The following is a 22839-nucleotide window of genomic DNA, read 5'->3' on the forward strand; positions in this document are numbered from 1 at the left end:
TCTACTAATAAAAAAACTCTATTAAGTATGTTGTTATAATGTACTTCGAAAAAATTATAACTTATACAACACTTCTTGAAACGATGTTTAATATACAAAATAGTATTTATAAAAACTATCTATATGAATATAAAGAAAAAAATAATGAAAACAACTAAAACCCGCTAAACTGTAGTATGTTATAGAGAAAATTTTATAGAAAACAGACCGTATATTTTAGAGTTACAACCAATATTATTGCATTGTAACTCGTAATGTCGGGTGAAGATCATTTTTAAGACTTACAATAGTGTACTTAGAGATCTTCTTGTAAATACTCCCTCCAACAGTCCAACTTAATTAATAAAAGTATGATTCGTCAACATCTTATCCTTCCGAGACCCTACTAATAAACAAACTACTAACTACTAAGTAAGACTGTTATTGTTTTAAGAATGTACTTATAAACAAATTATAACGCACACAACATTTCTCTTTAAAACGATGTATGATATGCAAAATATATTTTATAAAAGCATCTTATATATAATTCATATATATGTATTAATTTGTAACTTAACCGAGAAACAGTAACTTCACGGTAACGGCGTTTGTAAAACCTACACACACATTGCAGCTGACACCTCTCACCCTCTGTTTCCTCTCTCGAGCTCCGGCAACCGGAGCCGTATTTCCGGCAACAGTCCTGCCAGCTCCGGTTTCTTCTCCGGCCGCACACCAACCTCCAACCTCCTGTCCTTCTTCTACCCCCTTGCACCGCCCACACAACACCCCCTCTTCTCGGGTAAACGGTCGGCCACCACCCTCGGGTGGTGGCGCACGACGACAAGAATACGGCAGCAAGGGAGGGAACGAGATGAGAGAGAGATCGGCGAGAGAAAGGGGAGGCCGACCACCTCCCTCGTGGCGGCGCAAAGGCCGACAGGCGGCGAATCCTCCTATGGCGACCCAGATTTCGGCAATCGACGGCTGGGGTGCAGGAATTCCGCATCAGATAAGGTTTCCGGTGGAATTCCGACGACAAAGCGGCGGAGATACAGTGGTACGGGGTGGTTTCGACGACTGACGATAAGGATTTAGTAAGTTTCTTCATTTTCTTTTCTCTCGGGTAAACTTGTCAGCTTTACAAGTGCTAACCTAGCTTCCCCTGCATTTTGGTTTTGTTGGTGTTGGCGCGGGTGGCTGACAACGGTGGTGACCGGAGGTCGTCGACGACATATAACTGCCGAAATTTAACGGCAGTGATAGTGGTGGCTATTGTTAGGGTGTTTGGTTCAACACGGTTCCTGCGCGGATTCGTTCCGGACTTCCGGTTCGGGTTCAGGTCAAGCGGGTCAGGTCAAAAGTGATCGAACGACACACGGGTCAACCTTGGTATCACGGGTCAATTCAGGTTTCGGTTTTAGTCCGGGTCAGACACAGTCAACGCGAACAACTTTCGTTCAACTTCAGTCAACAAAATTCAATGTTCAAACTGCGGGTCAACAGCAGTCAACGCCGGTCAAAGCCAGACCCGGTAAAAATTTAAACGAAGCGAATTTTAATTTCGTTGTTTATACATATTATACTTTACGCGAACCGAGCTTGAACCGATGCCGCCGCGAAGCGGCGAAGGGATCCTACTAGTTATATATGAAATGTAAATGAAATAAAAAATAATCTGTCATCTTCTTCAAATATGCATGTACGAAATTTTATAATCATAAGATGAAAGGAGCAATTGACATGTTTATGAAAGTGGAGGGTAGAAAGTGAAGAGAATGAGAAGGATGGAGGGCATGTGAATGAAGTTTGATGAAAACGAGGGGAGAAGCATCTACTTGGTGGGGTCCACATGACATTATGGTTTGATTTGTCTTAAACAAGGGGCCCACCAGTGAGGTGTAGTGGCGTAAAGGAAAGCGACGAAAGAATCAGACATAGGTGTGGATGGGTGACTTTAACGCGTTTGTTTAAAGTTAAACCGCTCCTCCGTCATAAGGCTATGCGGTGATAGTCCATTTTTAGAGGATGATTCATCACGTAGGATAGGTGTAAGGATGAGGCAAAGGGGATGAAACTAAGGAAATAGGGGATAAGCCTAAAATATATACATGAGTTGTATGTATATGTGTGTGTGAGGGGAGAATGCATATTTTTTTGTCTTTTGTGGAGTGTCTCAATCATCCTAGGTTCGACGATCTCGACAACGACAGGGAGGGGAGAAATGGGTGGCGGAGCGGCACCGGGCCACAACGGGGGTGGGATGAAGCCCACACCGTCTAGCCTAACTTCTGTTACTTTTTTTAACTGTTTTCTGTTACGGTTTAAAAAAACTAGAACTAGAATTGATCATGTTCTGTTGCATGGCTGTAGACGAGTCAATGGATTGGATATTGATCCATATCCAATCCGATCCGATCTATTTAAATCACCTATTGGATCATAAAAAATATTCATTAATCTATTAACTAATCCAATGAATTGATACATTTATCTAATTAATTATATGGATCGATCCATGATCCATCCGGATCGATCCATACTAAGAGAATGTATGGTTTACTAAATGGACATGTCTGAATGGCAGGCCTCTTACTTACCCATTCGATCCATCCCAGTTGAACGATACTCTCTACCTCATCATCACACGTTCTCTCCCTCTCTCTCTTCATTCTCTCTCTCCTCTTGTTTACACCTCACACTTCTGGTTCATCTGCTTACAAATCATCAACGAATAAACTTCAACTCATTCACAGATTAACACACAAATCAAGCAAAAGTTCTTCATGTGAACTCTTAATCTCTCAATTTCAATTTCTAGGGTTTCGTTTTCTTCGTAATCGTTGTTAGACTTGTTCTGTTGATCTATGTGGCTTACGATGTTCGGATAACATCTCAAACCCTAGCTTTCAGTTTCAGGTCGTCATTATCATACGAATCACTTTTAAAATCGAAGAAATAATCCATCATTCCACTTGTTCACACTAGGAAATTCAGGTCTCAAATAAACGCTGTCGCTGCTCAATCTAACTTTTTCATAGGTATTTTATAAACTTAGTTTCAATTTCTGTTAGAATTATGTTGTTGGTAGTATCCGATTGTATACGTTAAATTATGAAATTATTATGTAGATTGACTGTATAATATGGTAGACTTTTGTAACAGAATGAAAGATGTGAATAATTGCTATTAATCATGTGTCATTATGAATACATAAATTTAAACATTTGAGTGATGTTGGTTTAACAATTTTATGAGCTATATGACTTTACTTGGGGGAACATTTGAGTGATGGCTTAACAATTTTATCATGTGCCAAACTGAACTAGTAAAAAACCGGTCAAAGAAGTCAACATGTGACTTTTTTGTGAGACACGGAATGGAAAATCACTTTTTTGTGCACCAGTTTAGCATTTCATAATCAAATGCTCGTATTAGTATATGCTATGTCACAACTGGATAGTTGATTGAACAGTTAGGGATGATAATGGGCCGGATTCTTGTCGGGTATTCGTAATCTCATACTCGGTTGTAAAATCGTGTCCCATAAACGGTCTAATACTCGTCGTGCATTTACAAAAGTAATAATATTTTTAAAAGTAATTTTTAAGTCTAAATTATTCAACAGACTACCTCTTTTAACGGTTGAAAGTCAAATACTGATAGCAATGGGTATATTAGTATAAAGCATTGTAAAATAAAAGATCATCTTTGCAAAAAGATCATCTAAGACTAGTGGGTATGGTGAGGTCCATCCCCACGAGGATGGTCCGCCACCTAGGCGCCACATCACCGGCTCGTGGGGGATGGGCCTCCTTCACTTTTGAGGGGGGTGGAGGATGGGGCCCCACCTTAATATTTTATAATTTCCTAATTTCCTAATTTCTTTTATTAACTTAATAAATACAACATAACACAACATAAATAAATTCATTTCATAACATAAAAAAATTACATTTCCTAAGAATAAAAATAAAAACATTTCCGAAAAAAAAATTACATTTCCTAAAAATAAAAAATTACACTACTCGTCTTCGACTTCGTCTCCGTCACCGTCCCCGATGTTAACGTTGTTCCAAATATGTTCTACCAAATCCTGTTGAAGGTTTGCATGCTTGAAGTTGTTGGTTAGCGAGAACGAGTTTAAATCCTGTTGTGGCGGATCGATGTCTTTTCTTGCAGCTTCTTGACGCTTGGCGAATTTTTTCCTTTTTGCGTCCTCGGGATATGGAATAGTCTTTACAATTGTAGACCAAGACGGATATATCCCGTCAGCAAGATAATACCCACGTCTATACTCAACCCCAGAAACTGTAAAACGGGTGTCCGGACCGGTTCCATTAACGATATCGGTAAAGATCGCCGATTGGTATAACACGTTGAGGTCGTTGAGTGAACCAGGGAGACCAAAGAAAGAATGACATATCCACAAATCTTGTGATGCCACGGCTTCAAGTACTCGTCCAAAGCGTCGGCCACTGTCTCGTACGCCAGTTGGCGAATGGCCGCAGTACACTTTTGTAACGTTGTGAACCCTTCATAATTTCGAGCATCAGGTCGTTGCGTGAAAAACGGGTCTAGCCCCGCCAAATCATTAGCAATCCGTGTGAATAACCGGCGACTCATTCGGAACCTGCGTCTGAAAATCTCGTCATTGTAAAGTGGTTCATCCGAAAAATAATCGTTCACCAATTTCTCGTGCGCTCCTGTCGTAAAAAATATATAAATACGAGTAAAAAAGAAATAAGGATAATAAATTTTTTTAATGATAAACCTTGGCGGTCTCTGTTAATCCGTATTCGTCTGGTAATAGCGTTTTCAGACGAGTCGTCTTCCTCTTCCTCTTCAATAAGAATTTGTCCCGCTCGTAGCACAGCGTTTGCGAAAAACATCTCCTCTTCGTCATCCGAAGACGAGGGCCACCAAGAATTAGATGGCATTGTGGATGAAAGGATAATTTTTTTATAAAAGTGGGGAGAAAATGGTATAAAAGTGAGAGGGTTTTGAGTTGAAAGTGGGGAAAATATGGTGAAAATAGGTGTGTTTTATAGAAAAAAGGATTTTTTTTTTAAATAATAGAGCCGTTCAACGGCTATTTTTTGAAATGTAGAACCGGCTTCCCCGGCTGTGGGGTGCCGGTTGTGCCGAGCCGAGCCCAGGGGGCGGTGTACGTGGGGGACCGGCCGCGGTCCTAGCCGGGCCTCAGCCGGCCCCCATACCCTTTAGTTTAAAAGGTAATCTTTGCAAAAAAGACCTCCTAAAAGATCATCTTTGCAAAATCCAATATTACCTCTTTCAACGGTTGAGGAATTTGAGACAGACATCTTTGTATTTATTGTATATTTCACCAAAAAAATCATCTTTGCAAAATCTAGGGGTGCTAAACGGGTCGTGTTTACGGGTTGGCGGGTTCAACCCGACCCGAACCCGAAAATTTTATACGAACCCGACCCGAACCCGAAAATTGTGTCATACCAATGAACCCGAACCCGACCCGAATATTTGTGGGTTGACCCGAACACGACCCGTTTAACCCGAAAACATTTATTTTTTAAATTTTTTACACAAATTAATATATTAAATTTAAAGTTTAATACAATTACATTTAAATTATAAAATCTTATGTGAATTTCTTTCTCTAAGTTATAATTATAGCATAAAATACATACCCAAATTAATTTATAACATAAAACATATTGTAAAAAAATATTATATAATATAAAGGTGTTAAACGGGTCAACCCGCCAACCCGACCAGGTTGACCCGAACCCGACTCGTTTAGCTAAACGGGTTCGCGGGTTCAACCTGAAACTGACCCGAACCCTTTTAGACTAAACTTAAACCCACGAATTTCATGTTAGGTTCGTGTCGTGTTTTCGGGTCGTGTCAGAAATTCACACCCCTAGCAAAATCCAATATTACTGAAAACCATCAAAAGTTTATATGCTTCACAACATAAACTACAAATCTAATCTAAATATTAATAAAAGATTACAATTAATGCCACGTGTCAATTTCTCCTTCAACTTTATAATTATATTTTTATTTTTATTTAAAAATATTTTGTTATCCTTATCCTTATTATTATTATTATTATTATTATTATTATTATTATTATTATTATTATTAAATCTCTTAATTTCAATTTTAATATTATATATAAAAAATATTTTGTTATCCTTAATCTTTTTATTATTATTATTATTATTATTATTATTATTATTATTATTAAATCTCTCAATTTTAATTTTAATAACATACGAATGAATATTATATTTTTTGTTCTTTTGTCTTTTTTTTTTTTGGTATTATGATTTTTCATTTTGTAACAAAACTTTAGTTTTCATAATTGTGTCACAAAGGTTAAATAATTTTAGTTTTTTATTAGTTTTTGTTTTACGTTTTTCTCGGATTTGTTCGTCGTGCATTGCTATTTAGCACAGTGTTTGATAGTCACATTTGGCCCCTCAGTGTTTTTTTTTTTCATTCGTATTTGGTGGTCACATTTGGTCTTTTAAGTTTGTTTTACCCCCTCCACTGTCTAATACGCATCGTTATAAATTCGACTCCTTCTACGTTTTACGTCACGTAAGTCACTTTGTGTTGGAAATTCGTGTTTTTTACGCTTTACCCGGTTTTGGTCTTCGTTCGATGCTACTTAGCATGGTTTTATGTCCCCATCTCCTCAATGTTGGTAGCACGTTTTTATGCCCACTGGCCTGCAACGCGGGAAATGATGAAACAATGGTTAACCGGGCAGGGTTAACTCACTGGTCTCGTCAAGAAGGGTTAATCCCTTCCTCTCGAGGATCGTTGGCTGGATCACCGGTGGGTTGATCTCCTGCACAAGGAAACAAACCGTGACTCGTAACAAGGAGGATGGGGTGGGGGGTGCTCCTTGTTACCACTCTCCGGCGTGAGAATCAGTAATTTGCTTGGGAAGCAAAGTAAGATGATAGTAGTAGTGAGAGAGTTGTGAAGCGATACCTCAAACCTGGTTTGGGGTTGGTATTTATAGCCGAGGAGTGAAGGACGAGGTGGATGGATAGACTGACGGCATGCTGCACCTTTGCAGGTGTGTCAGACATGTCGGCCGGGGAGACGACGCCACGTCAGTCTGTCGCTTACGTAGACCTGACAGGTGACTGCCATTGGTTCCACTTGCACTGTGGTGTCCGTCCCACTTGTTTAAGCGTATAGGATGCGGTGCGAGCCGCATCGCTGCCTGCGGTAACATCTGATGTTATCGCGTCTCTTGCTTGTGATCAAGAAATACGCGAGATGCGGTGCTGGCCGCATCGTCGCCTGTGGTGACTGTTGCTGTTATCCAGCTTTCTTGTATTGATAGAAGTGTTCACTGGACGCGGTGCGAGGCCGCATCGTTGTGAATACTTCTGTTTTCATACATCAGATGTGATGCTATGTCATATCACTCTACCATTATCATGTTCCAGGTAAGTCCTCCTTCATCACTAGATAGATTGGATTCAACCCTTGTGTCGACGCGTTCTCGCATGGGCACAAGTAGGTTGTTGGCTGGTGGGGGTTTTGACAAGGGTAATGGTCACTCGCGGTCGATGCTGACGCGAGATCTGGGACCATACCCCTTCAAGTCCCCCCAGTCTAGTGTTGCTGCCACATGCAAGTTGTATGTGGGAGGAGTACTGGACTATGGTGTTTAGAAGGTAGTTTGGAGTCTGGAGAAGATCCTAGACCATGTGGATGGTCTTCTCTGTTTGTAAATCAAGCTGGAGGTCTGGAAGGGTCATTTGACGCCTCTTCCGTACCGGTGAAAATGTTTCTTCTGATGCGAAATTCTCAGCCTTTGGCTGGTTGCCACCTGTTGGTGTGCCGAACCAACTGTGGGAATTAGTTGGAGGAAGTGTACAAACTTCGAACCAATCTCTGAGATGGTGGTTGAAGGTGTGCACAAACTTCGAACCAACCTTTGAAGTGGTGAATGAAGAAGAGAGCATGCTGCTCCCATGATTGGATATCTAATGATGATTCCTTTCGTGGGGTGTTCATGTTCTTCCCATTAGCTCTCAAGTAACCGCACGTCCTTTGCGGTTACCTCGTTGCTTGACATTGTTGGCCACGGTTGTGGGAACAACGTTGGGTACTTGCGTCATTGTTGGCCATGTTTGGTCGAACAATGTGATTCTGGATAACGGTCAAATAAACATGATCATAGGCATGGTAATGCCTACCATTGTTTATTTTATCCAACTTACAAGTAGGGTAACAAAGTCATAAGCAGACTTGTTACCGTTTGTTCGATCGCTTGTTGTTCGACAAGGGCTCGTATGATCATTGGGGATCTTGTCCGCATCTCCTCCTTAGGCACCTTCCTTCACGCTCCAATACCGAGGAGTTTTTCCTTGAAGTAGTTTCGTTCCTCGATGTGGAGTTAGTTGTGGCTCTTCCGTAACAACCATTTGCGGAAGCTATGGTTATGTCTGCAGCGACTCATGAGTGTCTGCGGTTTTGCATTCCCATATTCGCTCGAAACGGGTGTGTTGCTCGGATGTGGCTCTTGAAGGTTCAGGAGTCAGGGTTGCTGATGTGCGCACGCGTACATTCCCTTCCTTCTTCTTGTTAAAGAAGGGGTGCATTCACCCTCTGTGGTTGTGAACCGGACAGGAGGGATTTGAAGCTTGAAGAGAATGAAGGCAATGCGGTTTACCTGTTTCTGAGATGCGGTTCAGTCCAAAGAACAACGCTGGTTCTGAGTATCTGACACACCTGAACGGGCTTGTGTGTGTCATTTCCGCATATTCCACGTGTGCTCGTGGGTAGTGCGGACAGGTATTATACCCCCTTATAGTGTGGAGATATATATTTTTGCCTATTTCTAGGGGTATGTAAAAAAAAACGACATGCGGTATGGGTTATGGTGCGGCACCAGAGAAACCGCATGCCGCTTGTAATTGGATAAGGTAGTCGCTTTTTGTTGCATACGTGGCTGAGCGCACATGTGAGTTGGTGGAAGTTGGTGAGATTTTCTGGCATGTGCTGAAATGAAAGGACATTTGCACTGCCCGAGGCATTAAATGCACTGTAGCAAGGAGTGTAAACGTCTCCTATGTCAGGCACGTGGGCGGCCACGCGCGCTTGATAACCGTCAGCGGAAACGGCGCTTGACACGTGGTGTCGCGTAATTCGTTCTTTTTGAACGTGATGATTCGTTTTCTCCCTCCGCATTAATTGCGATGGGTATATAAGGGGAAACCGTTCGTGGTTTCCCCTCACTTGTTCGAAATTTCAAAAATTTGCCGGTGAGAGAACATTTCTTTGTCTTCTCCGACGATATTTCTTGAACTTCCGGTGAGGTTGAGTTGAGTTTTTCTACTCACTTTCTTCCGTTTCTTCGATATTTCTGATGGCTGAACCATCAAGTCAACATAACGTGGAAGGTGAAAACCCGAAGCCTTCATCGCCGGTGGTGGCTGAGGAAGAAGGGGGGGGGGGGAACCGCCGGTGGTGGTTTACCGGTTTTAAAATGGACCAAGAAGTCCTTTGATCGTCTGATTCTTGACGTCCAAATGCCCCCAGAATATGGGGCCTTTTATCCATCGGAGGGTGACACCGGTGCCGATGCTCCGGCCGGTTATGTTACCATGTGGGCAGACTTTTTTGGTGACTGTAATCTCCGGTTACCTTTGACTGTTTTTGTTGTTGAGGTTTTGGAGTGGTACAAGATCCACATTTCTCAACTGAGTCCGTTGGGTATGATCCGGATTCGAAATTTTGAGTCAACCTTTCGTACTCTTGGCATAGAGCCTTCTGTTGGAGATTTCCGACGGTTTTATCAAATGACGGTATCCTTGGGGTTCTTTTCTTTCCGTCAACGAGATGGTAGTCCCAAACTGATGACTCCTCCCAAGGGTATGACGAAGTGGAAAATGAAGTTCTTTTACATCAAAGCTGCTGCAATTGTTGCAAATATGACGTTTCGGAATGTGACCGAGACGATCATAACAGAGACCATTGCAGTCCCGAGTTTGAAGACGGTGGAGTGGTTTCCGCGGTTGCAGACTATTGAATGGGTGAAGCTGAGCAACACATAGTTGTGGGTGTTGCGCATGATGCTGACAAGGAGGAACAAGAAATCAAAGCCCGTGGTGCGGGAGAAAAGTGGTGGTACGTACTTTTCATTTATTTAACTTTCTTATCCCCGTATGCGTTACTGACTTGTGCGTTCGCTATCAGAGGATGCTCCCTTATGGAGGATGTTTGCCTCGGATTTCCTGTCACACCCCCAAAATCCACATGCGGAGTACCACCGCTTGGAGGCGTGACATGACCAGGATCAAGCCACCAATCATATAGAACAATATATATAGTAAAACTAATTGCCATTTAACCAAACCAAATCCATATGAAAGGTGTTCCAAAACATAAGTAAGTTATCATTGTTTAGCGGAAGCGTATAAATAAAACCCATCGTAATAAAGTATCAAGTATCATAAGTGTTTAACAAGATAATCACGATCCAAGCCCACAACGACCAGCTCCTCCCTGTGCAAGCTCCATGTATCTAACGACCTGCAAGGCATGTAACAGAGGATCAACAACTAGTTGAGCGAGTTCACAGAAAGTAAATGCGTAATAGTAAGTTCGTTTGTAACATGTGGCTCTACTGGGCCGATAGTACGTTCTATTGGTGGGGGCTTCCCATGTTGTATAACCACTAGACTATTCGTAACCATAAGTGTTCTACATATCCCGAGAACAGTAACACGTACAAGTTTACGTAGGTTTTACGTAAGTAATCCTTCACAACCGAGGATAGGGGTACGCGGGGGTTTACGTAGGTTTTACGTAAGTGCCTGACACAACCGAGGCAGTAGTGAGTATAAGTTCACGTAGGTTTTACGTGAGTATCCTTCACAACCGAGGATAGCGAGTATCATAAGTATACGTAGGCTTTACGTATGTGTCCTGCACAACCGAGGACGATGGTATGGTAGTCTAGTAACAGTGTAAGTACAATTCTATTCAATCTCATTCCTTCAATCCCAATTCCCGTGCCCTGGGAATCCCATGCCTTAGTAAAAGTGTGAACTCACCTTGGTTTGCTTGGTATGCTAAGTAAGTGCTCAAAGTAAATCAATCACGTCCTATAGTATGCACGTATATTCAATCAGTACATGTTGGTAAAGTTTCACATGCAATTTAGGTCACGGAGTGTGTCCAAACAATAATCATATGTCACATAAGCAATTTATCAAAATCATGCAGTTCATGCTTCATTTAATTGTCCTTCACAGTTTGCACTAACCATGGTTATCCATTAACAGTCTTGATATACTAAACTGTGCTAACAGTGTTAACTAGGATCAAAAGAACTAACATGTATAGTTGAGTTAACCCACTTATCTTAGTCAGTGTGTCATAACAGAGTTATCATGTATAATGTGTTTAACATTCATAATATAGTTAACGTAACCCAGTTAGCATGCATAACATACTTGTCATACTTAACACCGTCCATACATAACAAGGTTAACCATCTAACAGAGCTAATATCCTTAACTTGTTAGTGCTCACTGTACAATTAAATCAACGAAATCACTAAATGAACGAAAACACTCAATGGCGAAAACCCTAAGTGACCGAAATCCCTCATTGGGCCGAAAACACTTAATGACCGAAATCTCTTTTGGGCCGAAAACATTTGGGCCGAAAACCCTTTGGGTTTTCGTTGGGCATAAGGGTGACGAAAACACAAGTGTTTTCGTGGTTCCTTTGTTTTCGTCAATTTCATCTTCAACAACAACAGTTACGTATCACAGCGACCTAGTCGACTAACGGTTTCCGGTGGCTCAAACAACCAATCGTTCAAGCAGGTCAAACAGGATTTCACATCCGAACATACACCAATTCATAACCACAAGATTGTTTCCATGACAGTCATATACTACAAGTAAATCATGCAGTAATAATATATATATATATCAATAGTCAGAGTACATCCATTACCGAGTTCAATCACGAAGATCTAACCACTCATTCATCAATCATCATCCAATCATACAATTCTAATCATTACACCATACAGTTCGTAGACAATATATATATATCAATCATGATTTTCTTACGTTCATAGAGCAATCAAAGTTAACACATTTAATCAAACAACGATGCATATATGTACATGATGAAACCAAACAGATACCAGCCACAGTAGGTTACTAACCAGCAAGATGAACAACGAGTCGGTCCGATACGAGAGGTTTCGAGATCTTAAACTTGCCGTCGGGTTCCAAGGGTAGAGAGAATGTGAGAGGTGGTTAGGGTTTGTTTTTTCCGAATACCGTTCTTGCGTAAGGATTAATACCAACACATATAATAGATCGGTACTGGGCCAAAGCCCATTTATGTTTTCGTTGGTTTCCTGGTGGACGAAAACACATGGGTGTTTTCGTGGGTTGAGTATTTGGTTGGGGTGATTTCGGCCAAAGTTCCATATATATATATATATATATATATATATATTTTATTAAGTTACTAATATTAATATCCTACCCACATATATTAGTTAACGTACTTGCATTGCACATAAAATATACATATAAGACCACACAATATTGCACATCAAAAATAGAGACACAACATTTTGCAAATAAGCATTGAATTAAGTCGGATAGAGACCTTGGAAACTTGGGTTGTCACATTATCCCCAACTTGAAAGAAATTTCGTCCCGAAATTTGGTACGCACTCACTGAGGAAGCTAGGTAAGCTGTATTGCTCACTGGTTTTCCTGGGGTGTCACAGCATCCCCCCGTTGATTTGGAATTTCGTCCTGAAATTCAGTAGTAGTAGCTTCAGCTTCAGTAGTGGTTGCATTGGTTCCGAATAACTGTGGGTACCTTTCTGTCATCTGGTCTTCGCGTTCCCAGGTGTACTCTGGGCCACGACGGGAGTTCCAACGAACTCGAACAAGAGGGATTCTCTTGCTTTTGAGGACCTTAACATCCCGGTCCGTGATTTCAACTGGCTCCTCGACGAACTGCAACCGCTCGTCGATAGTGAGTTCCTTAAAAGGAACTATGAGAGTCTCATCTGACAGACATTTCTTCAGATTTGACACGTGGAATACGTTGTGAACTGTACCGAGTTCAGCTGGTAAATTTAGCTTGTAGGCCACTTTGCCTATTTTCTCAATGATCTCGAACGGTCCGACATATCGCGGATTCAGTTTGCCCCTTTTGCCAAAACGAACCACACCCTTCCAGGGTGAGACTTTTAGTAAAACCCGGTCCCCGACCTGAAATTCCAACGGTTTCCTGTGCTTATCCGCGTATGCTTTCTAACGGTCGCGTGCTGCCGCCATGCGTTGTCGTATCTGTGCAATCTTTTCCGTGGCATCCACCACAATTTCTGGACCCGTGATCTGACTATCCCCCACCTCTGCCCAACAGAGAGGTGACCGGCATTTACGCCCGTACAATGCCTCGAACGGAGCGGCTTGTATGCTAGTGTGATAACTGTTATTGTATGAGAACTCCACCAAAGGGAGATGCTTTTCCCAGCCGTTGCCGAAATCAATAACACATGCCCGAAGCATGTCTTCAAGAGTTTGGATCGTTCACTCAGACTGCCCATCCGTCTGAGGGTGATATGCTGTGCTCATGTCTAAACGAGAGCCAAACGCTTTGTGCATGGCTTGCCATAGTTCTGAGGTGAATCGTGCATCTCGATCCGAAATGATAGAGGTTGGCACTCCGTGCCTCGAAACAACTTCTTTCAAGTAGACGTCTGCTAAAGTAGAGAACTTATCTGTTTCCTTAATAGCCAGGAAATGAGCAGACTTTGTGAGTCGATCTACGATCACCCATATAGTATCATTCCCATGCTGGGATCTGGGTAGACCTGTAACAAAATCCATGGAAATTTCTTCCCATTTCCATTGCGGTATCTTGGGTTGCTGAAGTAGGCCCGCTGGTTTCTGATACTCCACTTTGACTTTTGCACATGTCAAACACTTGCCAACGTAAGTAGCAATGTGGGCCTTCATGCTAGGCCACCAGTATGTAGTTCTGATGTCGTGGTACATTTTATCCGACCCTGGATGTACTGAGTAGCGAGACTTGTGAGCTTCATCCATTACAAGCTCTCGTAAACCGCCATAAAGTGGGACCCAAATACGCCCCGTTACATAGTATGCGCCGTCTTCCTTTTGTTCCATTCGTTGCCTTGAGCCGCGTAAAGCTTCAGCTTTGACGTTTTCGGGCTTTAATGCTTCCATCTGAGCAGTTCGTATTTGTGCAGGAAGACTGGACTGAATAGTAAGCTGTAGTGCTCGTACGCGTCTAGGTAGAGTGTCCTTCCGACTGGGAGCGTCAGCCACAACATTGGCCTTGCCTGGATGGTACTTGATGGCGCATTCGTAATCATTAAGTAACTCGACCCATCGTCGTTGACGCATATTCAATTCCTTCTGCTTGAAGATATGCTCGAGACTCCTGTGATCGGTGTAAATTGTGCACTTGGTACCGTACAGGTAGTGTCGCCATATCTTGAGCGCGAAAACAACAGCTCCCAGCTCTAAATCGTGCATCGTGTAGTTCCGTTCATGAACTTTGAGTTAACGAGAAGCGTAGGCAATAACTTTATCCCGCTGCATCAATACACAACCAAGCCCCTGTATCGATGCGTCACAATAGACCACAAAATCGTCCGTGCCCTCTGGCAATGAGAGAATAGGCGCGCTGCAAAGCCTATCCTTTAAATACTGAAAGGCCGTTTCCTGTGTATTACCCCAACGATAGGTAACACCTTTCTGTGTCAGCATTGTAAGCGGTTGTGCGATCTTGGAGAAGTCTTTAATGAATCGCCTGTAATACCCCGCCAAACCCAAGAATTGGCGTATTTCCGTTGGTGTACGCGGTGCAGGCCAGTTCCTGATCGAATCTACCTTGGATTGATCGACATGAATCCCATCCCTGTTCACCACATGGCCTAAGAAGTGGACTTCACGAAGCCAGAAGTCGCATTTTGAAAACTTTGCGTACAGTTGCTCCTTTCGAAGAAGTTCCAAGATAAGGCGTAAGTGCTGCTCGTGTTCCTCCTGACTCTTGGAGTAGATCAGAATGTCGTCGATGAAGACAATGACGAACTTGTCAAGATAAGGTTTGCACACCCTGTTCATAAGATCCATGAATACTGCCGGCGCGTTCGTAAGCCCGAAAGGCATGACTAGAAACTCGTAATGGCCGTAGCGAGTTCTGAATGCTGTCTTGGAGACGTCCTCATCCCGGACTCTCAGTTGATGATACCCTGACCTTAAATCAATCTTGGAATAGTAACTCGACCCTTGCAACTGGTCGAATAAGTCGTCAATACGAGGAAGAGGATAACGGTTCTTCACCGTGACCTTGTTTAGTTCGCGGTAATCGATGTACATCCTGAATGTGCCATCCTTCTTTTTCACGAATAGTACTGGAGCTCCCCAAGGCGAAGAGCTTGGACGAATGAAACCTTTATCCAAGAGCTCTTGTAGTTGCTTCGAAAGTTCTTCCAGTTCAGTTGGAGCTAAACGATACGGTGCGCGGGCTATTGGTGCTGCTCCTGGAGCTAGTTCAACTTGAAACTCGACTTGACGATGAGGCGGTAGACCAGGTAAATCTTCCGGAAACACTTGAGGAAATTCGCGTACTACTGGAATATCCTCTATTCTTTTCTCTTTCGTCGATGCATCAGTAACAAGTGCCAAAATGGCAGTGTGCCCCTTTCGTAAACATTTCTGAGCCTTCAAGAAAGAGATGATGCCAACCACAACACCACTCTTGTCGCCTTGAACTTCGAGAGATTCCTTACCCGCACGAGGAATACGAATGATCTTCTCCTTGCATAGGATCTCCGCCTGCTGCTTGGATAACCAATCCATGCCGATGACGATGTCGAAACTACCCAGAACTATAGGAATAAGATCAATCGGGAAGATCTGACCCGCTAGAACGATGTTGCAACCCTTGACTACATGCGTGGCTTCTACACTCTTACCATTTGCTAGTTCTACGACATGTTTGGTGTTTAAGGGTGTTGGTGTACGTTTTAACAATTTACTCATTTTCAAAGACGTATAACTCGTATCCGCACCTGAATCAAACAAAACAGTAACATAAATATCGTCGAGAAGAAACTTACCCATAACGACGTTGGGATCATTTCTGGCATCACCCTGCCCCAACACAAACGCACGACCCCTTGCTTCATTGCCGTTGTTGTTCCCACCGTTGTTGTTGTTGTTGCCATTTCCCTGATTGTTGTTATTGTTGTTGTTGTTCTGGTTCCTGTTTAGCTGAGGACAGTGCCTTTTGAAGTGACCCTCTGCACCGCAATGAAAACACCCCTTGTTGCCCTGTTGTTGATTCTGCTGTGCTTGTGGCTGCTGCTGATTCTGGTTAGCAGGCCGAGGGCTTCTACAATCCTTGGCCTCATGACCCATCTTGAGGCATCTTTGACAGCGACCTTTGTTACACTGACCACTGTGGTGTCTGTTGCAGTTGTTACACTTTGGGAGGTTCCCTCGATATCCGCCCTGCCTGTGGCTGCCTGAAGAATGCTGACTGGGACTCTGGTAACTGTCAGTCTTTCGCTGCTGAACCTGTGACTGAACTGAAGCTGATCCCTTGCTGGACTCCCCATCCCATTTTCTCTTGTTGTCGCTGGGAGTAGCAAGTGTAGTAGCAGTGGTAGCGGTAGCAGTAGCGCTGATACGTTTAGGCAGTCTGTTCTGATCCACTGCCTGATCTGTGATGCGATGAGCGAGGCGCTGAATAGCCTGAATGTTGTCAAGATTAGCCGATGTCACATGGCTCTGAATCTCTGGTGCTAATCCCTTGAGGTACAACTCGATGCGCTTGTATGGAGGGTCCACCATAGTTGGACACAGCACGGCCAGCTCGTTTGACCATTTAGTATAAGCTTCGATTTCTGACCCAGTCATTTTCAAATGATAAAACTCATCCTCCAGCTTGTGGATGTCTTCCCGAGTGCAGTATTCACGTTTAATCAGTTCCTTGAAGTCATTCCAAGGGGTGGCGTTAGCAGCTGCGAACCCTAAGATCTGAACTTGGGCGTTCCACCAAGTTAACGCAATCCCCTCTAAGGTACCGGTGGCATACTTGACCCTGCGAGCCCCAGGGCATTCACACATCTCGAACACAGACTCGAGCTTTTCAAACCAGTGGAGGAGTCCAACCGCTCCTTCAGTGCCACTAAATGTGCTTGGACGACAGTCCATGAAGTTCTTGAAAGTGCAGACGGGCTGCTGAGCGGGTTGACCTATTGTGTACGAATAGGACAAGGTTAAACACAAGAGTTAATGTAGGATCTAAAGATCCTTGTGTGAGTCTAAACTGCCTGCTTGAGCAGCTGCAAGTGCCGCAGCAACTTGTTCATTAACGAAAGCCGTCAGCTAGGCTTGTGTCATGTTAATTCGTCCGGCCATTGATCTTCACACCAAAGGCAACATAAGTGAGAAGGGTCCGCAAATAGTGCGATGACAGAAGAGTGTAAGCACACAAGTGTTTTCAAGCAATAACAAGTAATGAGCAGTGTATTCTAAGCATACTACGAGCAAAGTTCTATGCAATTCTAGCATGTAGGCAATAAACATAAACCTTATTACCTAGTATGTTGAGTCTTGCACGTGGAGCGAAGCGTCGTTGTGTATCGTTGAGAGCACTGTTCTGGTTATAGTCTGGTTTTAATAAAAACGTTTTCCCCATATTAAAACCAAGTTCTCTATAACCAATGGCTCTGATACCAATCTGTCACACCCCCAAAATCCACATGCGGAGTACCACCGCTTGGAGGCGTGACATGACCAGGATCAAGCCACCAATCATATAGAACAATATATATAGTAAAAGTAATTGCCATTTAACCAAACCAAATCCATATGAAAGGTGTTCCAAAACATAAGTAAGTTATCATTGTTTAGCGGAAGCGTATAAATAAAACCCATCGTAATAAAGTATCAAGTATCATAAGTGTTTAACAAGATAATCACGATCCAAGCCCACAACGACCAGCTCCTCCCTGTGCAAGCTCCATGTATCTAACGACCTGCAAGGCATGTAACAGAGGATCAACAACTAGTTGAGCGAGTTCACAGAAAGTAAATGCGTAATAGTAAGTTCGTTTGTAACATGTGGCTCTACTGGGCCGATAGTACGTTCTATTGGTGGGGGCTTCCCATGTTGTATAACCACTAGACTATTCGTAACCATAAGTGTTCTACATATCCCGAGAACAGTAACACGTACAAGTTTACGTAGGTTTTACGTAAGTAATCCTTCACAACCGAGGATAGGGGTACGCGGGGGTTTACGTAGGTTTTACGTAAGTGCCTGACACAACCGAGGCAGTAGTGAGTATAAGTTCACGTAGGTTTTACGTGAGTATCCTTCACAACCGAGGATAGCGAGTAGCATAAGTATACGTAGGCTTTACGTATGTGTCCTGCACAACCGAGGACGATGGTATGGTAGTCTAGTAACAGTGTAAGTACAATTCTATTCAATCTCATTCCTTCAATCCCAATTCCCGTGCCCTGGGAATCCCATGCCTTAGTAAAAGTGTGAACTCACCTTGGTTTGCTTGGTATGCTAAGTAAGTGCTCAAAGTAAATCAATCACGTCCTATAGTATGCACGTATATTCAATCAGTACATGTTGGTAAAGTTTCACATGCAATTTAGGTCACGGAGTGTGTCCAAACAATAATCATATGTCACATAAGCAATTTATCAAAATCATGCAGTTCATGCTTCATTTAATTGTCCTTCACAGTTTGCACTAACCATGGTTATCCATTAACAGTCTTGATATACTAAACTGTGCTAACAGTGTTAACTAGGATCAAAAGAACTAACATGTATAGTTGAGTTAACCCACTTATCTTAGTCAGTGTGTCATAACAGAGTTATCATGTATAATGTGTTTAACATTCATAATATAGTTAACGTAACCCAGTTAGCATGCATAACATACTTGTCATACTTAACACCGTCCATACATAACAAGGTTAACCATCTAACAGAGCTAATATCCTTAACTTGTTAGTGCTCAATGTACAATTAAATCAACGAAATCACTAAATGAACGAAAACACTCAATGGCGAAAACCCTAAGTGACCGAAATCCCTCATTGGGCCGAAAACACTTAATGACCGAAATCTCTTTTGGGCCGAAAACATTTGGGCCGAAAACCCTTTGGGTTTTCGTTGGGCATAAGGGTGACGAAAACACAAGTGTTTTCGTGGTTCCTTTGTTTTCGTCAATTTCATCTTCAACAACAACAGTTACGTATCACAGCGACCTAGTCGACTAACGGTTTCCGGTGGCTCAAACAACCAATCGTTTAAGCAGGTCAAACAGGATTTCACATCCGAACATACACCAATTCATAACCACAAGATTGTTTCCATGACAGTCATATACTACAAGTAAATCATGCAGTAATAATATATATATATATATATATATATCAATAGTCAGAGTACATCCATTACCGAGTTCAATCACGAAGATCTAACCACTCATTCATCAATCATCATCCAATCATACAATTCTAATCATTACACCATACAGTTCGTAGACAATATATATATCAATCATGATTTTCTTACGTTCATAGAGCAATCAAAGTTAACACATTTAATCAAACAACGATGCATATATGTACATGATGAAACCAAACAGATACCAGCCACAGTAGGTTACTAACCAGCAAGATGAACAACGAGTCGGTCCGATACGAGAGGTTTCGAGATCTTAAACTTGCCGTCGGGTTCCAAGGGTAGAGAGAATGTGAGAGGTGGTTAGGGTTTGTTTTTTTCCGAATACCGTTCTTGCGTAAGGATTAATACCAACACATATAATAGATCGGTACTGGGCCAAAGCCCATTTCTGTTTTCGTTGGTTTCCTGGTGGACGAAAACACATGGGGTGTTTTCGTGGGTTGAGTATTTGGTTGGGGTGATTTCGGCCAAAGTTCCATATATTTTTTTATTAAGTTACTAATATTAATATCCTACCCACATATATTAGTTAACGTACTTGCATTGCACATAAAATATACATATAAGACCACACAATATTGCACATCAAAAATAGAGACACAACATTTTGCAAATAAGCATTGAATTAAGTCGGCTAGAGACCTTGGAAACTTGGGTTGTCACATTTCCGGGGTTAGGTTGAAACAGTTGTTTGTGCGGATGGCGAGGAGGAGTTTAATGTCATCATTCGAGATAACTTCTGGGTGCCTACTGAGGCCGCATTGGCAGTTGAGTTGCCGCGGGGCAAAGGTATATTTAGGAATCCTTTTTACTTGTGATAACAACAATGGTTTCACTAACTCGTCTTTTGGATGGTTTCCATGCAGGTGATCTTGGGGCCTTAGGGGACCCTGACGCGAAGGGTGTGCCTAAGAGGCAAGTGGTGAAAGGCGTGCGCTTTCGCCAAAAGAAAATACCGGAGGTCACTGTTGTGCCTCATCTGGTGCCGCAGGAGGCAGGTATCTCTCACTCTCCTTTCCGTAGATACATGGATTATGTGATAGTATCTGATACCCTTGAGGGTTTGGGTACAGCTGCGGGTGGACATGCTGCGGGTTTGCAGTCTGTTGTTGGGAAGAGGCAAGTAGAAGAGACGGCCGCGGGTGCCGGTGGACCGAAACGTCGGAGGTTGCAGTCCAAGAGGACTGGTCCGACACCAAAGGAACCTGCGGTTACTGTTGGTAAGTATTGTATAGCGTGTCTCAAGTGTTACGCACAACTTGTGTTTTGATAGTTATTTGACTTTGTTTTGCAGAGCTTCAAGATAAAGATTTTTCTATCTTTGATGCTCCTTCGTCACCCCCGCATGCCACGGGTGCGGGTGCGTCTGAGGAACCTTCGGCGCCTTTTGTTAAGGTGGTGCCTGATTCAACCGTGCGAACAGAGGGTACTGCGGAGAAGGTGGCGACCCAGATATTCGATACCGTTGATTCGTCCAACAATCTGATCTCTCCTAATGAGGGTGATAATTTGGGTCTACGGTTTTCTGATTCTGGGAAACAAAAGTCTGATGCAGAGCCGCAAAAAACTAATGCTGGGCCGCAGAAGTCTTCTGCTGGTGAGAAGGGTACTGGTTCGTCTGCTGGTGGTGCGTGTTATGATGGGCCTCCAATTCAGCCTGGTGAGTCTGAATTGGAGTATTATTACCGCACCTATACCCAGGGTCGAAGTACTGTTTATCACTGACCCCCCTGGACCGTTATGCAGGGGGATGATATTTCCAACGATCCCTCTGCGTGCAAGGAGATTCTGCGTGGTCTGGGCACCCCTTTTGAAGTTGAACGTGCCCGTTCTGCACCCAGTGAGTTGCGCATCAACCAACTTTCTACCATGCTAGTAGGAAGTTCCATAGTGGCGAACGCCATTTTGGAAGACTACAAGGTGTTAGGCCGCAGGGAGGAGGAAGCTGCTCGCTTGCGGGCCGAAGCGGAAGAGTTGGTCAAGGCTGCTCGTGCGGGTGCGGAGCAGCTTGAGAAGGATAGAGCTGCTTTTGAGAAGCAGAAACAGACCTCGGAGTGGGCTGCCACTGCTCAGCTGAAACAGGTTCGTACTCTTGCCAAACTCCTTTCTGATGAACGCAAGAGTTGGAACGAAAAGTTTTCCAATGAGCGCAAGAAGTGGAATGAATCTTGGGCTAAGCAGAATGACAATCTGTTTCGTGCTCGTCAGGAGTTGACGAATGCCAAGGCAGCGAACGTTGCCTTGGGCAAAGAGAAGGCTGCAGCTGAGGTGATTGCGGTAAAAGCGCAGCAGGCGGAGGCCGGGGCCGTAAAGGCGCTTGAAGAGGCCAAGGAAGCGGGGGCTCGTGCTGCAAAGGCCCTAGAGGAGGCCAAAGAGAGGGAGAGCCGCTCTTCTAAGGCTTTTGAGGAGGCGAATGCTGAGCGCATCCATTTGGATAAAGTTGTTGCCAGCCTTCAGGTATGATTCGTTACCTCTGTTGTATATTTCTCTGCTTTTTGAGAATGTTTACTGAGTAAACTGTTTTCTGCTCTTTGACAGGCTGAAGTTCAGGCCCGGGAGGTTGCGGTTACGGACCTTACAACCCGCGCGACTGTTGCGGAAGAGCGGGCTAATGCCGCTGTTGAGGCCAAGGATGCCTTGACATCTTCTTTTAACCAGCTTGAGGCTGACCGCGAGTGGATGCGGAGTCATGGTATCGCGCGTGTAAGTATCCCTTGCCTTTATATTTGCTTGGATTAGTATCCGAGTCTTATCATCCTTTTGCTACAGATTGTTCAGGCTATCATGGATGCACCTGAGACCGCAACTGGTTTGGATTTGGTTAAGGAACGTGCCCGCGATGTCGGTTTTAAAGCTGGTTATAACCGCTGCATTGCTCATATGAACATAATGTCTGTAGGCGGTGTTATCGAAGAGCGATCCGGGTTTCGTGACATGGACACCGAAGGTCGCCTGAACGCGGCTGTAGCCTCTTTTTATGATACGTCCCTCGCTTGTGTGGAGGAGTTGGACGACTGTTTAGAGGCTGCGGATTACGTTGACCGGCTGCGGATGCTGTATGCTGATGCAGAAGAGGAAAATCCCGCTGGTGGTGCTGGAGATGGTGCGGGAACTAGCGGTACAAAATAGGGTTTAGGTTGGCTAGTGTGCCCCCTTTTTGTTTTCCTCTTGTATATACTAGGAACTTTATGTAAATCCATTAAGCATCGCGTGGGTGCTTGAATTTTTTGGATATAAAGTTTATTGTTCAATTTGTACAAGTATTTTTAATTCTTGCATGTCTGAACGTATGTATGCGGATCTCTACCCATTGTGAATG

The 22839-nt window shown here is 43.3% G+C and overlaps 1 protein-coding gene and 1 long non-coding RNA gene across 2 annotated transcripts; one reads left to right on the forward strand and one right to left on the reverse strand.

The window, feature by feature from the left end:
* Nucleotides 1-539: 539 nt before the first annotated feature.
* On the forward strand, nt 540-3175 carry LOC110930548. Its single transcript, XR_002587913.2, has 2 exons — nt 540-2770; nt 2896-3175. It is a non-coding gene; the product is annotated as an uncharacterized LOC110930548 (long non-coding RNA).
* An 831-nt stretch (nt 3176-4006) lies between these two features.
* On the reverse strand, nt 4007-4922 carry LOC118490559. The gene is made up of 3 exons (XM_035988260.1): nt 4757-4922; nt 4616-4688; nt 4007-4517 (listed from the first exon to the last, which is right to left on the reverse strand). Exons 1-3 carry the CDS (start codon nt 4920-4922, stop codon nt 4007-4009), a joined length of 750 nt encoding a protein of 249 aa, XP_035844153.1.
* Between the last annotated feature and the right edge of the window lie 17917 nt (nt 4923-22839).

Source organism: Helianthus annuus, chromosome 3, assembly GCF_002127325.2.
Source record: "Helianthus annuus cultivar XRQ/B chromosome 3, HanXRQr2.0-SUNRISE, whole genome shotgun sequence".
In the NCBI taxonomy this organism is placed as follows: Eukaryota; Viridiplantae; Streptophyta; class Magnoliopsida; order Asterales; family Asteraceae; genus Helianthus; species Helianthus annuus.

Excerpts from the sequence above, each read along its gene's own strand:
- LOC118490559 (XM_035988260.1), bottom strand. The coding sequence starts at position 4,922 with ATGCCATCTAATTCTTGGTGGCCCTCGTCTTCGGATGACGAAGAGGAG. Across the intron at positions 4,689-4,756 it reads GATTAACAGAGACCGCCAAG|GAGCGCACGAGAAATTGGTG; the intron begins GTTTATCATTAA and ends TTTTTACGACAG. Across the intron at positions 4,518-4,615 it reads GACGAGATTTTCAGACGCAG|GGTTCACAACGTTACAAAAG; the intron begins GTTCCGAATGAG and ends GAAATTATGAAG.